The 21,195-nt window shown below is 30.7% G+C and overlaps 1 protein-coding gene across 27 annotated transcripts in view; it reads left to right on the top strand.

Annotated features, from left to right (window-relative positions):
• The window catches only part of LOC139492277 (FERM domain-containing protein 4A-like), a 75,916-nt gene that overhangs the window by 32,628 nt on the left and 22,093 nt on the right, over positions 1-21,195 (top strand). For 12 of the 27 annotated variants that reach the window (XR_011656819.1, XR_011656822.1, XR_011656806.1 and 9 more), the window contains exons 4-14: positions 698-790; positions 2,338-2,422; positions 3,451-3,530; positions 4,235-4,318; positions 13,134-13,199; positions 14,232-14,289; positions 14,695-14,781; positions 15,572-15,648; positions 16,839-16,943; positions 18,443-18,584; positions 19,459-19,612. Coding sequence is in view for 16 of the 27 variants with exons in the window: in XM_071280557.1 (XP_071136658.1) it covers positions 698-790; positions 2,338-2,422; positions 3,451-3,530; positions 4,235-4,318; positions 13,134-13,199; positions 14,232-14,289; positions 14,695-14,781; positions 15,572-15,648; positions 16,839-16,943; positions 18,443-18,584; positions 19,459-19,612 (1,031 nt within the window). In the remaining 11 variants the exon portion in view is untranslated. Of the gene's footprint in view, positions 1-697; positions 791-2,337; positions 2,423-3,450; positions 3,531-4,234; positions 4,319-13,133; positions 13,200-14,231; positions 14,290-14,694; positions 14,782-15,571; positions 15,649-16,838; positions 16,944-17,487; positions 17,548-18,442; positions 18,585-19,458; positions 19,613-21,195 lie in introns of all 27 variants that reach the window. The other 15 variants (XR_011656827.1, XR_011656829.1, XR_011656814.1 and 12 more) reach the window with 2 other exon arrangements.

The following is a 21,195-nucleotide window of genomic DNA, read 5'->3' on the forward strand; positions in this document are numbered from 1 at the left end:
CTTGATTCTTCTTATTTACCTTGACCATTAGTACCAGGATGTCCTACCATAGAGTAGGTAACCTGTGGAGAGAAAAAAATCCTGAGTCATTACATTATAAGATTTCATATTTTAAATGAGTAAACATGTACATCTGACAATTGTCATTTTACTGTGATTTCGTATAAGGCTTTTTTTTACATCAATATACCATGAATTCATTTATTTTTGTGGATTGGGAAAAATTGTATTTTCTTTGATTTTTGAATGTTTGATTTCCTGGTTTTTCGTAAGTCTGCTTAAAATCATCAACAAATAATAATGAATCGAAAGTAAGCTTTTTTAAGTATTTTACAAAGCACCTGTTCCTATGATGTTTACACTACATGCCTGACTAAAAGCTGAAATGACATATAGAAATTACTTCTGTCATCATGTGTTCTTGTGGTCATTCACATCACATTTTCTGTAAATGTGACATGGCTCGAAAAAAAAAGACAAAACTCATCCAAAATTTCACAGATTCCACCAAAAAAAATGGACGCCACAATATAGACAACAGTGATAGAAGTGGCATTAAACACAATCAATCAATCAATCAATCAATCAGTAATGTACAGATTCCTCCAGCTTTTTCTCAAATCCATTCAATTCATTAAACTATGTTTGTTTCAGATAACTCTGAGTATGTTGATTGTTTATAATTGTATCTTTTCAGGGGTCATAGTAATTGGTTAAATTTAGACAAAAAAGTTTTAGAACATGATTTTCCAAGAAAAACTGGGATATTGACACTCAATTTTTCTGTCAGGTGAGTACACTTGTACTTAAATATACCAGGATATATGTAGGCAGTTTGTTTATATAAAAATGCATAACAGGAGACATGAAGTTTATAACAAGTATTATTAACCACAAACCTAAATTTTAGTTGTGGTATGAATGTTGATTGCTAAACATTTGACAGTCATAATATTAAGGGGAGGTGACAAATTATTGAATTGATTTAAGGGGGAACACACAACTGTAGAAAGGGGAAAAGATAAATTGATTACCTGATATTGTTGGTTGTAAAGGATACTTGTGTATGCAACTTTATCCTAGAGTTATTCTGTAGCAGTCCAGTTCATTTTGATGTATTCACTTAAGAGATTTAAGAAGAGGACCATTTTTATAATAAGAAGAAGATGTGGTGTGATTGCCAATGAAACAACTGTCCAACAGAGACCATAGAAGTAAACAACTATAGGTCACTGTATGGCCTAGTTTATTATCTAAAAAAGATTTGTAGTTGACTTATTAAAACCCATTTGTTAATGAAACACCTGATAGCTAATGGGATGTACATGTATAGATAATAATTCTTAAAATTATACTTGCATTTTTTTCTTGATTTAAATTCTGGTAGGATCATGAAATAATTTATGAATATTTTGCATTTACTTGAAATCTGGTTTTATATTTGAATTTGTTAATTGAAAGGCAGTTTAAGTGACATTTCTTGCATACTTTGGAAAATTTGGAAAAATTTCTTGCTTGTGAAAAAGTAAGGGAAAGGAAAGCTACCATTTCCCATAAAAAAAATGGTTTTATTGTCATGTTGCCTGGCGCTGAGTGCTGGAGTTCATCTGTTTGATCCCATGTCTGATCCTGAAATTCATCTGTTTGACGCCATGTCTGATCCTGGAGTTCAATCTTTTTGATCCCATGTCTAATTCTGGAATTCATCTGTTCAATCCCATGTCTGATCCTGGAGTTCATCTGTTCGATCCCATGTCTGATCCTGGAGTTCATCTGTTTGATCCAATGTCTGATCCAAACTGAAGACTTCAAAATAAATGTTTGCTACTTCACCACTTATTATATAACATTTAGCAGTGAAAGCAAGGACTGATCAGCTCCTAGAGTATTGTTTACAAATAGATTGATTTTTTCGTATGAAATGTAACCTTTTGAATAAGCATGCATATTAAAATATTCTGTCATGACAAATTGGTCTAGTACCAAGGAGGATTCATATCCTAAATATGGTCAAAAGATTGTTCACTAAGTTTCAATCATACATCTGTTAATTTAAAGTTAATCCCCATCAATAAGGTAGAAGATATTCCAAAAATATTGGATCAAATGAATGAACATTGTGCTCATAAACAGACATAAGTTATTTGGATTTAAAGTTTGGATTTTCAAAAAAACTTAGCTATCAATCAAACTGACAATCCTGTCGACATCTCACTCCAAATCCTGCCATTCTAAAAAGCTATAATTCAATTTTGCTGTACATATTGTAAACAGAATGTTGACATTTTATAAAATAGTTACATGACAATTGCCATAATGTTGTTTTAATTATTGTAGGTTTTACGCAGACTCTATTTCAAGTCTCAGGGACACAGCAACTGTAGAATTATTTCATCTCAATGCAAAACAACTTATATTTCGGGTAAGAATTATTTCTCTTTCCACAATAAGAGCATTGGCATATTACAGTTGTTTTAGTGAGTCTCTATTCAGCCAGGCAATATTCTCCAATCAGGAGAAAGTTTCAATATATGGAGACAGTCTCCCGATCTGGAGACAAATTGATACAAAACATACTGAAGATCATGAATATAGTCAAACGTATCTTGTCCAAATTGAGAGAATGGCCGTTTCCAATTTATACATAAAATTTATCTGGCTTCTGCGTACATGTAGTTAAATCATTTAAAAAGTTTTAAAAACATATGGTAGCTTGCCAATTTATGCATTTTCTCTAGTATGACAGTATGAAACCAACCATTGTAGACAAAGGTTGATTATGGTTGGGAAGTTTTTTATTTTTATGCTATTGCTGTCTTAGAATAAGATATCTCATCGTTACATTTTATCAGTTAGAATCTTTAGTGACATTAATCCCATTATTCTACGGTTTAGGATCTTATGATGTCATACATAGCAGGACAGTTTGACCAGTAGGTTGTTTGTTCATACACATCTTAAAATTACATAGTAATGATTGATATGAATATATCATTGGACAATGACCATATCTTGGAGGTCATTAACATGAAATTCATTGTTCTCTCTGGGACCAAGAGGTAGTGACTGGTACAAAAGTGAAGTGTTTTCTATGACAAATTGTGGGCTTATAAGTTTATAGGCGATACTAAATATAGCCCAAACTAAGTCGTAGTTACAAGTGTAAATTGTTCGGTCAAAAACACTGATGTCAGATATATTTATGAAGTTTAATAGTCATCACAGAATTATTTCAGATCATTGACTGTGAACATATTTGAGTAAAGTACATTTAGGAAATGCTTAATGAATTTTAACAGTTTGTTTTACTTCTGTTGGTCTTAAGAAAAAAGAAAATAAGTAAATCTACTCAGTTACCAATACTTTGAATATAACTTCAACCTATACTTATTATTACTTGTTACTTGTTACATTAGTTGATCCTATACATTGTATTATTTATTTTTACAGGACCAGATAGAATGTGATAGTGATACTGTATTTGAATTGGCAGCTTATGTTTTACAAGCAACCTATGGAGATTTTCCTGAGTAAGACATTTTAATAGCTATAGCCTTCTATCATTTGGATGACAAAAGGGAAAGAGTCTAGTATGTAGAATAGTTGTACATATATTTTTGATGCACCTATCTTTGCTTCAGAAGAATTATTTTTAGTATTCTTGATATTGTACAAAGCTTCATGTAAGTTCTATTCCTACATTAATCTGTTTTCATAGGCAAGGTCAGTCAAGATATAAGAAACCTAAATTTATACCAAAACATAAGAATAACATGATCTCCTACTGTTACAACTGCTGAGAATTTCAGAAATAAGATAATATAATTTCTCTATGGATATATTGTTTTTTTGAAAAGTTATATTAAAGACATGATTGAATGTATATATCAGCTTCAGTTATTAGAAGCAACATCTATTAGTATGATAACTTCTATCACATGGATGCTTGATAGTCAGGGTGGTTGTAATCATAATAAAAACATCAGCAACGACCCTGATAAATCTGATATAATAAAAATTTACTGGATGATTTGCATCTGTCTGCATGTCTTTAGTGCAGTAAATTTTGGTAGAAAGTGCAACTGTTGTATTATGCTTTGAAATGTAGGTAAAACTACAATTCCAGTCTCTTTTTTTTCTAGTTCATTGATGTATCCCTAAGTCTCTTTTAATTTGTTTTTCTGAATGAAAAATAATTGTCAAATAATGAGATATTTGATGTTTGTTTTTTCAGTGAAGAAAGTGTACGGTCTGAATTAAAGAAGTTACCTCTGATTCCAACAAGTGCCTTACGAGAACATCCATCCATATCATATTGGTAAGTAGAAACAACTTTTGTAATCTAGGTAAAGTTCATTTTATTTTGCATTGTTGAGTACCTGTATTCATAGAAGTGCACAAAAAAATAAAACTTTTTGAGTAATTTAGATATAAAAAAAAATCTCCGGTATAAAAAAATATTTATTTGATTTTGTGTCGATCCATCGGTGCTTTTCAGGTATATAGCCATGAAATTGAATTTTTCCAGAACAAATGGGGAATAAGTCTGCATCAGATAACAAAATGCATTAGAAAATGTGTGGGATGAATTTCTTTTCATTTTACAGCTACTAGTTCTATAATTTGTAATGTGATTTTGTTTTGGTTTGCTTCATATCATTTCTTGTCATCAGGGACTGCTTATAGCTATCCTTTCTATTTTGTCTTCATGTTAATGTTATTATTTCTGTCTAGGATATTTAAGCATTACTTTGTCTTAACCATATATAGAAATAAGAGGACGTGTATGGAATATGTTTTTGAAAGTGATTTAAGGTCTTGTCACACTACTACATATCATCACAGTAATATAATCGGCTTACTTACTCTTATAATTCTGTTGTAAAGTTATTTGCTTGTCTGAAAATGATGAACAAAGTTTCCCAACCAGAAGACATGATGTATTTTTTTTCCAGTTTGAGAATTTGTTTTTGTCACTGTTCAATAAAATGATTGATTTCTAAGGAAGGGTTTTGCATCACAAAGCAGTTTTATGTGTGCCATGATCTTCATCTCAAAGATAATATTATAAACAATGGTGGCTTTTCAGGAGTTATGACTGTTGTTATTTATTTGAACTTAGATGCTACCTTCGAGTAAAGTAATATAAAAAGGCAGGCCTTGCAAACAATTGTGATTTATAGATTGCACTCAGAAATCTGCAGTATTGCAAATGAAGCCATATTGCAGTCTATTTATATTCAATGGTAAACAGATTTTAATTATGTAATCTGATTGCATGATATTGATCAATAGAACTGATAACTGCTCCCAGGAAATTGATTTGAATAAGCCGACTTGACAGAAACTGTAAAATGTGATAATGCCAGCAATTTGCATTGTTTTTATTAGATAATAGTTAAGAAAATGTTAGAGATAGGATCCTAAAGTTTAATTGAAATGTCAGTCTAATGGATTTTTGTTGGAATGGTTTTCGCATATTTGTTGATTTGTATGACATGCGAAGGCATTATTTAATAATGTTTTCTTCTCAGATAGAAGAGATTTTGGTTCAGACAAATAAGTTACGTATTGATTTTCATGTATGAACCGATTGCCATAATTTTGTCACCAACTCTAAACAATTACTAGATTGGTTAAAGGATAGTTCAGTTTTGAGAGTGTATATTTTGCAATAGTTAAGTGTTGAGGAATGTATGTATTCATCGGTTTGTTATTGTAGCTCTGGGCAAATTTTCATTGTTACGTAATTCAGATGTTGTTTGTTTATCAGGTAAGACTAACTACCTTTCTAAAAAGTAAACTATAATGGCGATAAAATAAATGTTAGTCCAGATATTAAAATGAAGCCTTGATTTTCATGATAGGTCCGCTAATTAAAGCTATAAATCTTACTTAGATACATTTTGTACTTTTAGTGCCATGTTTTTCCCAAATATTTATGTCAGAGAATAATTACAATCTTTGTTTTAGTATACCTTACATAGTAAACACACTTAAGATTTGTGTAATGTGTATAATTGGTTCATTAATTGTTTTAACACATTCCTTGAGATGTCTCCATTAATTATTTCTGTGTATGTGCTACTAAGCATAAATGCTTTGATTTATTTATGGAAGTGCTGAAATTATTCAGGTTAATTTTCTTTAACATTGAAAAGTCAGAATGCTTAATATTTAAAAGTAACATTTTCTGTAGCACTAAAATGACTATTCATAATATAAAGATAAGAAGATATGATATGATTGCCGCTGGGACAACTCTCCACAAGAGATCAAATGACACAGAAATTAACAACTATAGGACAAATGTCAAACGTGTTTTAATCCAAGTTTATTATAGCACAAGTTTGATCTGTGTAGTTCGTTAAAACTTGACAAATGTGACATATAATTCAGTGGCAGATCCAGGGTGGGTGTTCTGGGTTGGAACCCCCCTTTTTTTGAGGATCAATGCATTTGAATGGGGACATATAGCTGGAACCACCCCTTTGTCCTTGGTTGGGACCCCCCCCCCTTTTTTTAAATGGCTTGATCAGCCCCTGTAATTTGACACCAAAATATAAACTAGCAAAACATTGAAATAAAGACTGGTCAACAAAAGAGTTAGTTATAAAATATTACAATTATGTACAGACTATATTTGTCATTGAAAGGACATTGGTCACTTGTCAATATAAAAGGTTTCTTTACTGGAAACTATTTGTAGTGGTGATAAAAAAGAATGCTATCCTGATTAAATCTAATCTAATGATAGAGGTAATGTCAATTAAGGAACAAGAAAATCATCATCCAGCTATGAAAAATGTAATGAAGAGCTTAACTTAGATTAGCTTGATGGAATTGAAGCATTTAAAACTAGTATCAGACCCTTCATGCTGAGTTTCTAGATTTGTTAAATTAAATTTTCAGAACCATTTAGAAATTTTTGTTAAGATTTTATCATAGCTTCATTGCAGACTTAACTTTTATGAGTTAAAGACAAACTTAATGTTAAGAGGAAAAATCTAACAGAACATGAAATGAACATTTAACTTTATCTTGATTCAAGTTTACGGAACATGGTTGTCATTATAATATCATAGTTCATAGTAATTTGAATGTCATAAAATGCTATGTATAGCAATTTAAATTTTTTATAATGATGTATAATTCTCACTGAATCATATTTAATCAAATATACTTGCCTGGGAAAACTAATGTTTAAATTAATTTTCGGATCTCATGACCTTTCATAAGCTAGAAATATGACAAATTAACCCCAAACAAAATTTCAAAGTAGGACAACCGGGTTTTGCAAAATGTAGCTTCCTTTTGAAGTTTGATAAATATTTTGGTCACATGATTGTTCCCCAGCATGGGGTTATCTAACCTTCTCTAAAATGTATGCTTGTTATCATGACTGTGTAATGAAGTAGTAAGTCAGAGAAAAATCAACACGTAAGTTGTATTTTATACTTAACTTTAAATTCATATTTTTGATTATTTAAACTGATTGAGTACAGATGTTTTAGTTCTGTTGAACAGACAACTTAATATTAAATTCATATAAATTTTGCCTGAACATTTAGCATGCTTTTCAAATTCTATAAGGATTGACTTTGTGAGCTTAAAATATGCAAAGTTGGACTTGCTTTGAAACTGTTCAGTACTGTATGAAAATCTCGAAGACTATATCTTTTAGATAACTTTCCTTTACAGTAAGAAACACCATTTGGAAAATTAAAATCCAATTATCCTAATATCATTTATATGTTGTATAAGTTATTTTAATAACTTGACCAAATTAGAATAGAATAGGAAATGAATTTGTATGGAATTTCATAAAGACATATTTATTTTAGATATTTTGAAACCATTATATTATTAAAGCCTGTTTATGTTAGGGTATTAAGCAAACAATATGACTTTGGCAGGTGAGATTGACCTTGTTTATTTTTGCTGATAAGTATATTGATATAAGTAAATGGACATAAATCCACACCTAACATCCTGTGGCCAAGTAGGTTAAAAAACACTATCCTGGTGAATGATTTTCTTATATCTTGAACTTTAATATGAAAAAAAATGGGAAAAATACACAAAAAAGAAAATAAGTTATACCGGTAATGAAGTATATTTAATAAGAAGTATCAAATTTATTTTACAAAGATTATAAATATTTTTTTAGATGCATTCATATGCATTTCATATAAATGTCTAGTTTATTTGCATAAAATGAATTATTAAAAAAAATGTGAATTAAATTTGAGACCAAGATTCATTGGCTAAAAGTCTTTTTAGCTCACCTGTCCCGAAGGGACAAGTGAGCTTATGCCATCACTTGGCGTCCGTCGTCGTCCGTCGTCTGTCGTCTGTCGTCGTAAACTATTTCAAGAATCTTCTCCTCTGAAACTACTGGGCCAAATACTTTCAAACTTTAACTGAATGTTCCTTAGGGTATCTAATTTATAAATTGTATCCAAAGTTTTGATCTATCAACAAACATGGTCGCCATTGCTAAAAATAGAACATAGGGGTCAAATGCAGTTTTTGGCTTATAACTCAAAAACCAAAGCATTTAGAGCAAATCTGACATGGGGTAATATTGTTTATCAGGTCAAGATCTATCTGCCCTGAAATTTTCAGATGAATCAGACAACCCGTTGTTGGGTTGCTGCCCCTGAATTGGTAATTTTAAGGAAATTTTGCTGTTTTTGGTTATTATCTTGAATATTATTATAGATAGAGATAAACTGTAAATAGGAATAACGTTCAGCAAAGTAAAATTTACAAATAAGTCAACATGACGGAAATGGTCAGTTGACCCCTTTAGGAGTTATTACCCTTTATAGTCAATTTTTAACCATTTTTCGTAAATCTTAGTAATCTTTTACAAAAATCTTCTCCTCTGAAACTACTGGGCCAAATACTTCCAAACTTTAATTGAATGTTCCTTAGGGTATCTAGTTTGTAAATTGTATCCGAAGTTATGATCTATCAACAAACATGGTCGCCATTGCTAAAAATAGAACATAGGGGTCAAATGCAGTTTTTGGCTTATAACTCAAAAACCAAAGCATTTAGAGCAAATCTGACGTTGGGTAATATTGTTTATCAGGTCAATTTCTATCTGCCCTGAAATTTTCAGATTAATCAGACAACCTGTTGTTGGGTTGCTGCCCCTGAATTGATAATTTTAAGGAAATTTTGCTGTTTTTGTTTATTATCTTGAATATAATTATAGATAGAAATAAACTGTAAACAGCAATAATGTTCAGCAAAGTAAGATCTTCAATTAAGTCTATTTGACCAAAATTGTCAATTGACCCCTTAAGGAGTTATTGCCCTTTAAAGACTTTTTTCGCAATTTGTTCATCATGTTGACTTACTTTAAAAAATCTTCTCCTTTGAAACTGCTGTATCAATTTCAGCCAAACTTAGGCTAAATGAGTTTCAGAGTATCTAGTATAAATTTTATATTTTATTTCCTTGTATGTCAAGAAACATAGCTCCTATGGCTAAAATAGAACATAGGAGAAAATGATTATTTTTTTTGGCTTTTGAAGAAAATACGACGATCCAAAAAACATTTAAATAAATTGAAAAGCCAAAATAATCATTGATGAGAGATTTAACCAAAAGAATTAAGGTGAGCGATTCAGGCTCTTGAGAGCCTCTTGTTTAGTTTACCTTGACCCTTCTCTTATGAGAACTAATCCTTTAATGATTAGATAAGACATCCAAAAGAAAACATTGATATTACTTATGATTACATCACAAGTCTGGTCAGTGGTAATATTTACTGTCCATTATTGGATAAACTAAGATTATCTACTACAAACAGGAAATGTAATGTTATATGTTTTGTCTGTTAAGAAGCTCAGGTCCTTTATTTCACCAATTATTCTGATACAGAGAGGATTTATAGATGCTGGTGATATACTAGGAATAAGTTGTTTGAACTGTGTCTGATCAGGTGTAGCATCTCTATAACAACCTGATGACCTGGGATAAATGCCACATCAAGTCCAGACTATGACAATTATTTGCAAGTCCTTCTTCGTGAATATTGATTATCTAAAAGTTACCAGAATATATATGGATATTGTATTTTATTGACATATTTACAAGTGCTGTCAATTTTTTATTGTAAAAGGTTTCTGAGATAAAGGACTATTACTTCCTTACTGCAACATCGAAAGGGGGTCTAACAGTACGGTAAGAGAATAGTTAGTAACTATTGCACAAGTTTTTGTGGTTAACCAAATGATTGCTCTATAATTTTCAATCCAGAAAGTTTTAATCAAAAGTCTCATTGACTTCAGACAGCTGTATTTTCATACTCAGAAATCTTGTAGGGTACACAGTTTCTATCGTTGTTTTGATCTGTGATATTGAAACCCTGTGGTATACCATAAAAACAGATTAATTTGAGATTGAATAGAAGTAACTGAGATGTCAGCAATGTTTTACTCTTGATAACTTGGAATATTTAGGGTGCAGTCTTAGCATAAAGTCATTTGTCAATAAAGATAAGATAGAATCAGAATTTCAACTGATAATTTTGTTGTCCTATCGCTGTGAGAAATTAAACATACTGCATATTTATCAGAACATTTTTGGTTCTTATGTTCTTACTGCTTTTGAAATGTAAAAAGTTTTGTGATTGAATCTTACAGTATACACGTATGCAATATTCTCTCCAAGGGAATAGATATCTTCAGGAAAAAAAAACTTCATTCCCTGAGAAAAACAGTTTAAGAACATGAAGTTGTGGCACTTAGAATTTTCTTTGAGGTCTATCATATTGCTTCTAATATAAAGATGATGGGATTGAAATATCAAAACCATGTCAAACCTATTGAAATATCTGATTAAAATAAGTTTTGTTCAAGATAACAATGTTTTAATAAATAGTATGCAATTAATTTTGATAAGATTAATTGACTTGTAAATTGATTAAGTGTATTAAAACTGCATCAGTTGACTTGGAATGTAGATTTAACTTGATCTGGTTTATATGCAGCTGTCTTCACAAGTAAATCTGTGTATAATTTGTGAAGTATGGGTGATAGGTATCTCAGTAAGATCAAATGTCATTTAGATTGTGTGTTGAAGATATCTTGAAAGAAATATTAAGGAAGCTTGTATGATCATCAAGTCTCAAATATTTCTTCCTCTTTAAATGTTTGGTCAATGATAGGAAAAGACTGACTGCCAAATTTCACATCTTGAATCAATTCCTACTGTTGTCATATCAAATATAATTTCCAAACAATCTTGATTCATACTAACCAAGTTATTCTTGTGCCTCACAGACTTTGCTCACATTTCTCTCCTTCCTTTAGTTGTTATAAGGACAGTTATTCTGATTGGTTATGTTTTATTGTCACATTGTCAACTTCTTGGTAGTCCACATTTGATTTCTACATTGTCAAACATCTAAGTAGTCTACAACTATGTTTCTTGTTTTGTATTTTTGAGGTCAGTGTAATGTAGCTTGTTCCTTTCAGTTGACAGTCAAATTGTATTTAATGTTTAAAGTGCAGTGCACATCTCTTTCCTTAACATTAGTTTAAGTTCAGCAGTTATTTCTCCAGCATTTGGTAAGCTACAGGTATTTTCAACATTTCTTCAGTTGAATTGTGTTTTTGATGTAAAGTTGTCAACATGCTGACTGTTTACAGCTTTTGCATTGTAAGTCTATCTGAAAATATAGTTTCTATTTTAAAAATGTTGTTTAAAATGGTAAGGTTTTTGGTTATTTGTTAGACCTTATAATGGTATGCTATAAACGCATTCTCATTGCATTATTGCACTTGTTGAATTCCAAATGATATAAAAAGAAACAAGATTTTCTGCTCAGGTTGTCATTTATACAAACAGTGTCTGTTAATGTTTATAACAGCTGTCTAACCACAAAACAAACTTATGTCTTCTTTGTACTAAGTGTTTTCTTTTCATGAAAAAACATCATTAATTGTAAAAATCAAAGAGAAGCATAAATAATACTACAACCAAAAGGCTGGTACTTGATATATAAAACTGAAAGGCTGCTGGCAAAGAGTTAAAGTAACAAAGGCAGTCATTGAGGTCCAGTGTTTAGCTGAACTTGATGTATATTGAGTTCAGTTAATAATTCATAAGTGGATGTAGCTTTTGACATTGGACGTTCTACATCATTTATATGTATTCAGACTTATATAAAGAAAACATTGGAAATATTTAGACTTTAATTTCTTGGTTGAAAACAGGTCAGTTGCTTTCCAAAGTTTGATAACAATAACATTTCTTTTAACGTGCATATGATAGCTTTTATAAACAGTTTAGTTTTATGTTTAATATTATACAGAGTGGTACAAATTCCTTGGAGTACAGCTATTGTTTTTGTAAATAAAATTAGAGTTTGATTTTCTCCCTTGAGATTATAAAAAATATTGTGTCAGCAGTCTGCAAATGATAGCTTAGTGATAATACATTAATAATCCTTTGTCCTTCTGAGAGATTATCTCTTAATCCATTATGATAGTGCACATGTTGATGAGAGTTACAGAAATGATAAATGTCAGCCTCAAGCAGTTATACAATTGCATTGCTGTTATAATGAAAACCCATTTCCTAAAGCTTTCAGCATTGTATTATTTTAGCATGATTTTAATGAGGCAGACAAGACTTAACAGTGCCTTCCACTTCACTTGTTACAGATAGTTAGAAGACATTTAATGCTATTATTTAGCAGACATTTGAAGGATGAACTCAAAGAGTTTCTCTTTTTTGTATGGACAATTGATTTTTTCTAGAAGTTCTTATTTTTTACGCAAGTTCTTTGGTTTTTAGGTGCATTCTGCTCCCAGTTTTCCGGGTCATGCAAATTAAAGTACTTAGCAGGCATAATGTTAAAAAATGATGAGTTTTCAATGAGGCATTTGCTGCAGTTATGTTTTAAGTGTATCTTGTAGATACATAAAGTTTGGGGTGAAAAAGTCAGAAATACAAAATAAGAAATACTTCAGTTCAAGTATATTTTTATTTTTATTTATTTCTTTTAGTATCCCATTTTAATTAACATATTCAGATATGATAAGTGTTATCATTCAAACAAAGAATGGATTGTTTCAGAATTTTAAATACTCTTTGATTTCTATTTTTAGTGAAGACAAAGTTATAGGACATTATCAGAAGTTATTAGGAATATCAAAAGGATTGGCTATTGTCAAGTAAGTATGATTATACCAGGGGAGATAATGCAATATTGTTACAGCTATTTTCCTAATGCATGTAGTTTAAAGGTTTGGTTGTTTTGCTTGCTATGCTTGTATGACTGTTTGCTCAAACATTGTAGTTAAGTTTACAATTGCAATCAAAAGATAGATGGGGCTTCAGCTTGTATAATATTATTGGATGCAAACAAAGCAAGCAAGCTAACCAAACCTTAAAACGACATGCATTAGGAAAATAGCTGTAACAACCACAAATTTAGTATTACCGAATGTAATTTAGTTGATAGACTTGGTGTAAATTATAAAATTGGTAAATGAATAAGTTGGGTTTTATTTTTAAATTGTAAAACTTTCTACCCCTTGAAGTTATTAGTTGTTATTGATGACCATTCCTCCTGACATTGTGGTATCACAATTCTGAACACCTTATGATATAAATATAAGAACTTTAAGAAGATGTGCTATGGTTGCCAATGAGACAATTTCCACAAGAGACCAAATGACATAAGGAATGAACAACTATAAGTCACTTTATGACCTTTAACAATGAGCAGAGCCCATATTGCATAGTCAGTTGACCATCTTATAATGCTGACCATTCTGATCCTCATGGTTACTTAAGTTCACGTAACACCCATGTAAATTTAAACTCAATATCATATAAAATTCAATGCACAAATAAGAGAAATGTACACACTCACAAACCTTCACAGTAAATGACACACACAGATGTAAATATGTGTACAGGTATATAGAAATATGGCATGGTATGCCAATATTTTGAACGAGGACAATATGATAAAAAAAAAACATGTTAAAAGAAACCTTAGCTATTTTCCCACAATTTCTTTAGGATGTTTATAGACAGCTTGCCTATACTGTATGTTGTCAAAAAATCATTATTTGCATATAATGATCAAATAATTTGAGATGGTTTTCAATAATTATAAATTAATTAAGCTTTTTCAAGAGGTTGTAGAAGTGTTGCAGTAGACAGTGGTCTGAACTGAGTTTCCTTTTGTTTTACAGTTATATGTCCATAGTTGAGAGTTTGCCTACATACGGTATACACTATTATGAAGTAAAGGTAAGGTTCTTACTATCAGTCAGTTTAAGATTATGGGAAAAAATTGTAGAAGAATTGGTAAAAAGGAGAACAAATCTATTATGAGTTGCATTGTTTCAAAAAAAATATAAAGACGTCTTGATTTTAATGCAGAGTTTGAATGAAAATGCATTTAAAACTTGTAGAAGAATTTTCTATCGCTATATGATCATTAAAAATGTTTTTTTCCTGCAAAAACAAACATTGTCATTCGTCATACTTAATGAAAATTGGTGAAATTTAAAGAGAAAATAGTTAAAACCATAAAAAAAAAAAATGGTAACCATTTATAAGCTAAATCTATGATTGGGGAAAAAAGGTTAAAAAGACAAATACCAAGAAAAGCAAAGTGGATTTATTGATTACCATAACTTTTTTTCATTTTAGGACAAAAAAGACATTCCATGGTGGTTAGGACTAAGTTATAAAGGAATAGCTGTTTATGATAAATCAGATAAAAAAGAACCCAGAAAGGTAATTTAATCTTCAGATTTAGTTTTAGATTTTCTTTATATCATCTTCAACGTAGTTGCTCTGTAGGCCCCACTAAGTACTACTAGTAATTAAGTACCATCTGACATGGAGCATTTATTTGTAGTGTAGGACCTTTAACATCCTTGCCAATTGACCGACATGATTAACAAGTACTAACAGTCATTAACTACTCTGACTTAAAGCATTAAGTTGAAGTGTAGGACATTTAACATCCTCACCAACCTACTTGACATGATAAACAAACGTGACCATTCCAGATCATCCTGTGTTCATTTAACACCCTACTTACTCAGTAACTAGTAAGATATTATGATGTATTTAATGTTAGAAAGTCCATAGAAATTATATCATAAAGTAAGTAATATATCAAAAATTATCAGGTGATGTTGAAACTTTAGTATGGTCCCTCTGGGCATGATTTTTATGCCCCTGCCACAGCGTAGGGAGCATTTAAAAGTGTAAGCCTTGTCCATTCTTCCATCGGCACATCTCAAAATTAGTTTCCATTCTCTAACTAAAGTTTGCCTAAACCAAATGCTATGAAACATTACACCACAATACAGATGAAGATTAAATTTGGGTTGCATCGCTTTTACCATTCTTGAGTTAAGTCCCTTTAAAACATCATATGCAAAGTATAGAATATCTCTGTTATTAACAATATGGGTGGAGTGTTTTGAAAAATTCTGACATAATGCCATTTATTACTTTAGACTTACCAAGCTCTTTGATTTAACACATTTATGAGTTTTATATTGTGTCTTTTCAGATTTTCACATGGAAATTACTGGAAAATTTATACTATAGAGACAAGAAATTCTCAATAGAGGTTCATGACCCTAAACGGTAAGATTCATCTCATAATATTAGTATTTTCTTTTCTAATAACTAGCCATTTCTCTCAGTTCACGTTTAGTTTGATTTAGTTTTATATTTTCTTTTGCATCATTATACACATCTGTCGTAAATTTTATTTTCAAGAAGCATGTTGAATGACTTTTCATTAGGTAAAGATTTGTCATGAATTTATTCATATAAAGGAAGCAAAATTTCTATGTATATTTTTTTCTAGCTCATTCTGAACTTACATTAAATCTAGCATTTGTCCCCATTGCTTATATAACAGAGCTACAATTAGCTGAAAGCCACATATTGTTTCCTTTTGTTTAAAAGAAACATGTTCCACTCTGCTGAGTGCTTGCTATTTTCTGCTTTGAACCTTTGAAAGCATTTTTCTTGGCATTTGGTTGCCTTCCCCTTTAAATGACATTGCTTTTTTGCCTTGCCAGTATTCTATGTGTTACATTGCCAGTCTGTTTATTAAAAAAACTTTTACAATGCATTGAAGCTTTTGCTAATAACTGATCTATTTTCCTCTTATATTACAAACTGTTTATGAATACATTCTTAGCACAAGTTCAGATGCCGAATATACTGAATATGCAACAAAAGTAGAATTTTGTGAGGAAATTATTTTTTAATAATAATGGTAATAAATGAAAACTGTTGACAAAGAATTAATTTGTCTCTTATTATTATCTTTATGAAACAAAAATCATTTTATTGCATTTGTTACAAACATCTTAAAAACTTATCATTTTAACTTGGTGTCAGATAGATTTTAATACAAGTTATTTAGAGATCTTTGTATTTTCATAAACTCTGTAGCTTCTTTTAACATGATACACACCATTTTAACACATATCCAGTATTGATGAATTAGTCTTTTCAAATCAAACTTTCATTTTTAGATAATTTGTATTAAGGACATGTGTTTTATTTGTTTATAATTGCTATATTGGTAAATAAGCCAAAGTTACAATTTATTAGGCTTTTAGACAGATTTTTTTTTAAACGTTTATGAAATGAATTATATTAATGTCTACAAAAATTTAATGTTGCTTTCTAATTTATAGTCATGATAAACAGGTTTCAAGTTCATGAAAGTAAATGTTAGAATTCATAAATTTGAAATTTGAATTTTGAAAAGACTAAGTTAAAGATGACTGTGTAACGCATGGTTGTTGGTGTTGTAGTGTCATACAAACATTAAGCAGTTACAACTTGTACGAGGACGCGATCAGAGAACCTGTTGACGAAGGGGACGAACTCTCTGATGCCATTGTAGACCCGAGTACACAGTAAGTAATAATCCTGTCATCAGTAAACTTATTCAATCTTAGGTCTCTGTTGTCATAGTCTTAAGCTTTCATTCTCATCTATTTGTATATATTGACTGGTAAACCATAGCTTTGTTCATGTGATACTGGATATTTATCCCTGTACCGTCACAGCTGCTTAGTATTCACAATAGCCTCAAATCTAAGATCAAATGTGTAGTAGATAGATATGCAGTGACTGCTTGTATCAGTCAATTTGCCTTGTGCTATCAGATCATGCTTTTCATTCTAAATGAATTTATTTTATAGAAACTAGAAATCTAGTTAAAAACAATATTTTTTTGTATTTCAGGGGAAATAACTCTAGGCATGTTTTATTTTTGTTATCCTGCATGGTTTTTCATTAGTTGCCCTCATTATTTAGCCATTCTCATCATTTATGTTTGGGTATGCTGTTTTGCTTGAAGCTTTTTGTTGGCTGCAGTATATCAGTCCCAGTATCTTTATATGTCTACTTTATTGATATGTTATTAAAGCTTGTAACTTTTGTTGACAACATTTTCAGGTATTATAACCGATGGAGATCTTCCAGCTATGTTGATCCAGTGGACATAAAAAATTCTATGTATAATTCCATTCTCAATTTTATTTCTTTTTGGCACTCATAATCCTCACAATTAATTATAACTAAGCACATACATGTGATCTCTCATTGTCAAATTATACTTAAGAACATATATAATAAGGATTTTTAAATGCAACAAAATGACTTAATGGCCATCACATGTGTGTAGAACACAGCTTCTCAAGTGTTTGACTGTAATCAGAATCAGCTTTATATATTGTATACTTATGTTTATACAGTGCTTTATATATCTTAAGGGTAAGGAGAAAGAAATTATAGTGCATGTGAAACAATGTACACTGGTAGTCATAAATCTTGAAATTATTATTTTATTAATGTTTTTTTTTTTCTTGCTGTCTCTATTATATATATTTATAATTTTTTTTTTCAATTTTCAATGGTTGTTTAAATCCAATTGGACTAATTTTACAATTTTCAGTATTGAAATTCCTCCTTCTTAATAAAAAAAAAAGCCCCCTTTATAGATTGTATAATACTAAAATAGCTGGAATTAGAGAGGTGAAACTAAAAGAAACAATATAATCAGACCAACATTAACATGCATGAATATTTGGAATATTGTAAAACAAAATAAAATGTTTGACAGATTAAGTGCATAACTAGTTTAATTGAAATACGTTTGAAAGTTGAATTCTGGTTTATAATTCTATATTAAATCAGAATAAAATCACCAAAGATTTACTTATTTATTTTCTTAAAATTGCTGACTGGATCTGAAACAATTGCATAAAGCCTAATGTTTAATTGAAATAAAAAGAAATAGACATTTATTTGTTGTCTTTGAACTTAATTTAAATACTTTAAGTATATTATAATAGAAATATCAATTTTATATAAAGCAACCATTGTTTATTATAATTGATATTTTTTTCAGAGTATCTGTAAGCCGTAGAACTTTCGGTCCTGGAAACGTTGCAGTCCATGCTTGGTTTGGTTGTACTTCTCAGCTCACAAAATGTATCTGGTCCATGGCCGTAGCTCAACATCAGTTTTACTTAGACAGAAAACACAGCAAGGTAAACTTACTACGTCCCTATCAGAATGAGATGAGGATATGTTGACATTCATTCTTTTGATTTTTGGGAATTGTAGTTGAACTTTGATATCAGCTGCAGATGTCAATAGCAAACTCAAGTGTTTCATACTGTAGGACTTTAAACTAGTTCTGGAACTGTGGTCATAATTGTATTCTAGATGTGATAGTTTTTTAAAAAAACCCAACATTTTAAAAACATTCTATTGAATGAAGGTATACATTTTTATACCCCCGCTTTGAAAAAAAGGGGGGTATACTGTTTTACCTCTGTCTGTCCTTCCGTCAGTCCATCAGTCAGTCAGTCCGTCCGTCCCGTGAATATTTTTCGTCACATTTTTCTCAGTAACTACACTACCAGGATTTCTGAAATTTGGTTTCAGGCTTGATATAAGTCAGCTATACTGTGTGATGCAATTTCAGATTCATCACTTGACAACTTCCTGTTTACTGAACACTTGTATCATTTTTACACCTGATAGCCAAGTTGAAAATTTTCGTCACATTTTTCTCAGGAACTACAATACAAGGATTTCTGAAATTTGGTTTCAGGGTTTATATAAGTCAGCTATACCGTGTGATGCGTTTTCAGATTCATCACTTGACAACTTCCTGTGTACCGAACACTTGCATATTTTTACACTATTAATATTATCCACTTGCGACGGGGGTATCATCAGTGAGCAGTAGCTCGCAGTTTCACTCTTTTTTTCTGTATTCATTTAGATTTAATATTTTATATATTTTAATCATTGTTTCAATTGATATTTTAAACCTTTCTATACTTCTGATTAAGACAAATAACATAGTAAGGGAGATAATTCAGTTGTAATATTTTATTTTATTTTATATTACAGAGTAGTTTACACACAGTTAGAAGTTCCAGTGAAATCGCTGCAGATTTAACTTGTAGTAACAAAAGTTCATCATCTTTACCCGGTTCATTTTCTGATATCAGTCGCAGTGCCAGTTCATCATCTCTTCCAAACTTGTCAGGATCAAGATTCGATAGTAAGTTGGTTTTTTATTTCAATATTTGTGACTAATTTTTTTTTTATTCATTCCTGGAATATTTGGAAGTCTTCCACTTGAGTTCAGATGTAAATGTAATCTTTTTAAGAAAGCTCTATGGAAAATTTCAAAAATAGATTGCCATAACAAGTCTTTTTTTTTCAAAATACTCAGCAATTTTAAGTCTTTTAAATAGTTTTTCAATAGGATCTCTTTAAGAATAAAAACTTTTCTATAATAACAGTGGGAAATAAACATGATTTTAATTGATTTTTTTTTTCAAAATGCAGATGGGTTATTATTTGAAAATAACAAAAGATATTTTAACATTACCTAATTTGATGTCAACAGTAAAAAATAAATTTGAATACTCTTACAATTATTGATAAAAAGTATCACCTTAAACAAACCAGCAATGATAAAGGTGGAATTGAATTAACACTTAACAACATTTGTAGCATTTAAGATAGCATTGATAATTCTAGGAAGTGTAAATATCCTTTTAAAAAGTCATTATTATACCCCCGCTTTAAAAAAGGGGGGGTATACTGTTTTACCTCTGTCTGTCCGTCAGTCCGTCCGTCAGTCCGTCCATCAGTCCGTCAGTCCGTCCGTCAGTCAGTCCGTCCCATGAAACTTTCGTCACATTTTTCTCAGGAACTACACATCCACCCTTTCTGTAATTTGGTATCAACATTTATATATGTCAGCCATACCGTGTGATGCGTTTTCAGATTCATCACTTGACAACTTCCTGTTTACCGAACACTTGTCTGATTTTACACATTATAGCCAAGTTGAAAATTTTCGTCACATTTTTCTCAGGAACTACAATACAAGGATTTCTGAAATTTGGTTTCAGGATTTATATAAGTCAGCTATACCGTGTGATGCGTTTTCAGATTCATCACTCGACAACTTCCTGTTTACCGAACACTTGTATGATTTTACACATGATAGCCAAGTTGAAAATTTTCGTCACATTTTTCTCAGGAACTACAATACAAGGATTTCTGAAATTTGGTTTCAGGATTTATATAAGTCAGCTATGCCGTGTGATGCGTTTTCAGATTCATCACTCGACAACTTCCTGTTTACCGAACACTTGCATATTTTTACACTATTAATATTATCCACTTGCGGCGGGGGTATCATCAGTGAGCAGTAGCTCGCAGTTTCACTTGTTCAAACAGGTTTTAAAGAAACTTGTGTAAATGGGGTGTTATTTCTTGTTTGAAAAAGATATTTTTTAATTTGTGTCATTTGCTTTTAAGAAAGAGGGATTTAAACTACTTATTTTCATTTGAAATGTTTAGTTGGAAATAAATCTAAGTTGTTTTTTAGTCAATGCCTATGGCAAAATGGACAATACACTAAGTGCACTTAAAATCATTTTACCAATTAGGATGTAAGAGACAATCATTAGATTTAGCTACTGTCTTTATGAGACTATGAAACTTATTAAGTAAACTATGTGAACATTATTACCGTAGTCAAAAATTATTAACCTTGATACAGTATCGTTCATGTTACCTTCTATTCACAAGTATAAAATTCATATAGTCCTAAAATTAGAATCCTTA

This window comes from Mytilus edulis, chromosome 1, assembly GCF_963676685.1.
Source record: "Mytilus edulis chromosome 1, xbMytEdul2.2, whole genome shotgun sequence".
Classification (NCBI taxonomy): domain Eukaryota; kingdom Metazoa; phylum Mollusca; class Bivalvia; order Mytilida; family Mytilidae; genus Mytilus; species Mytilus edulis.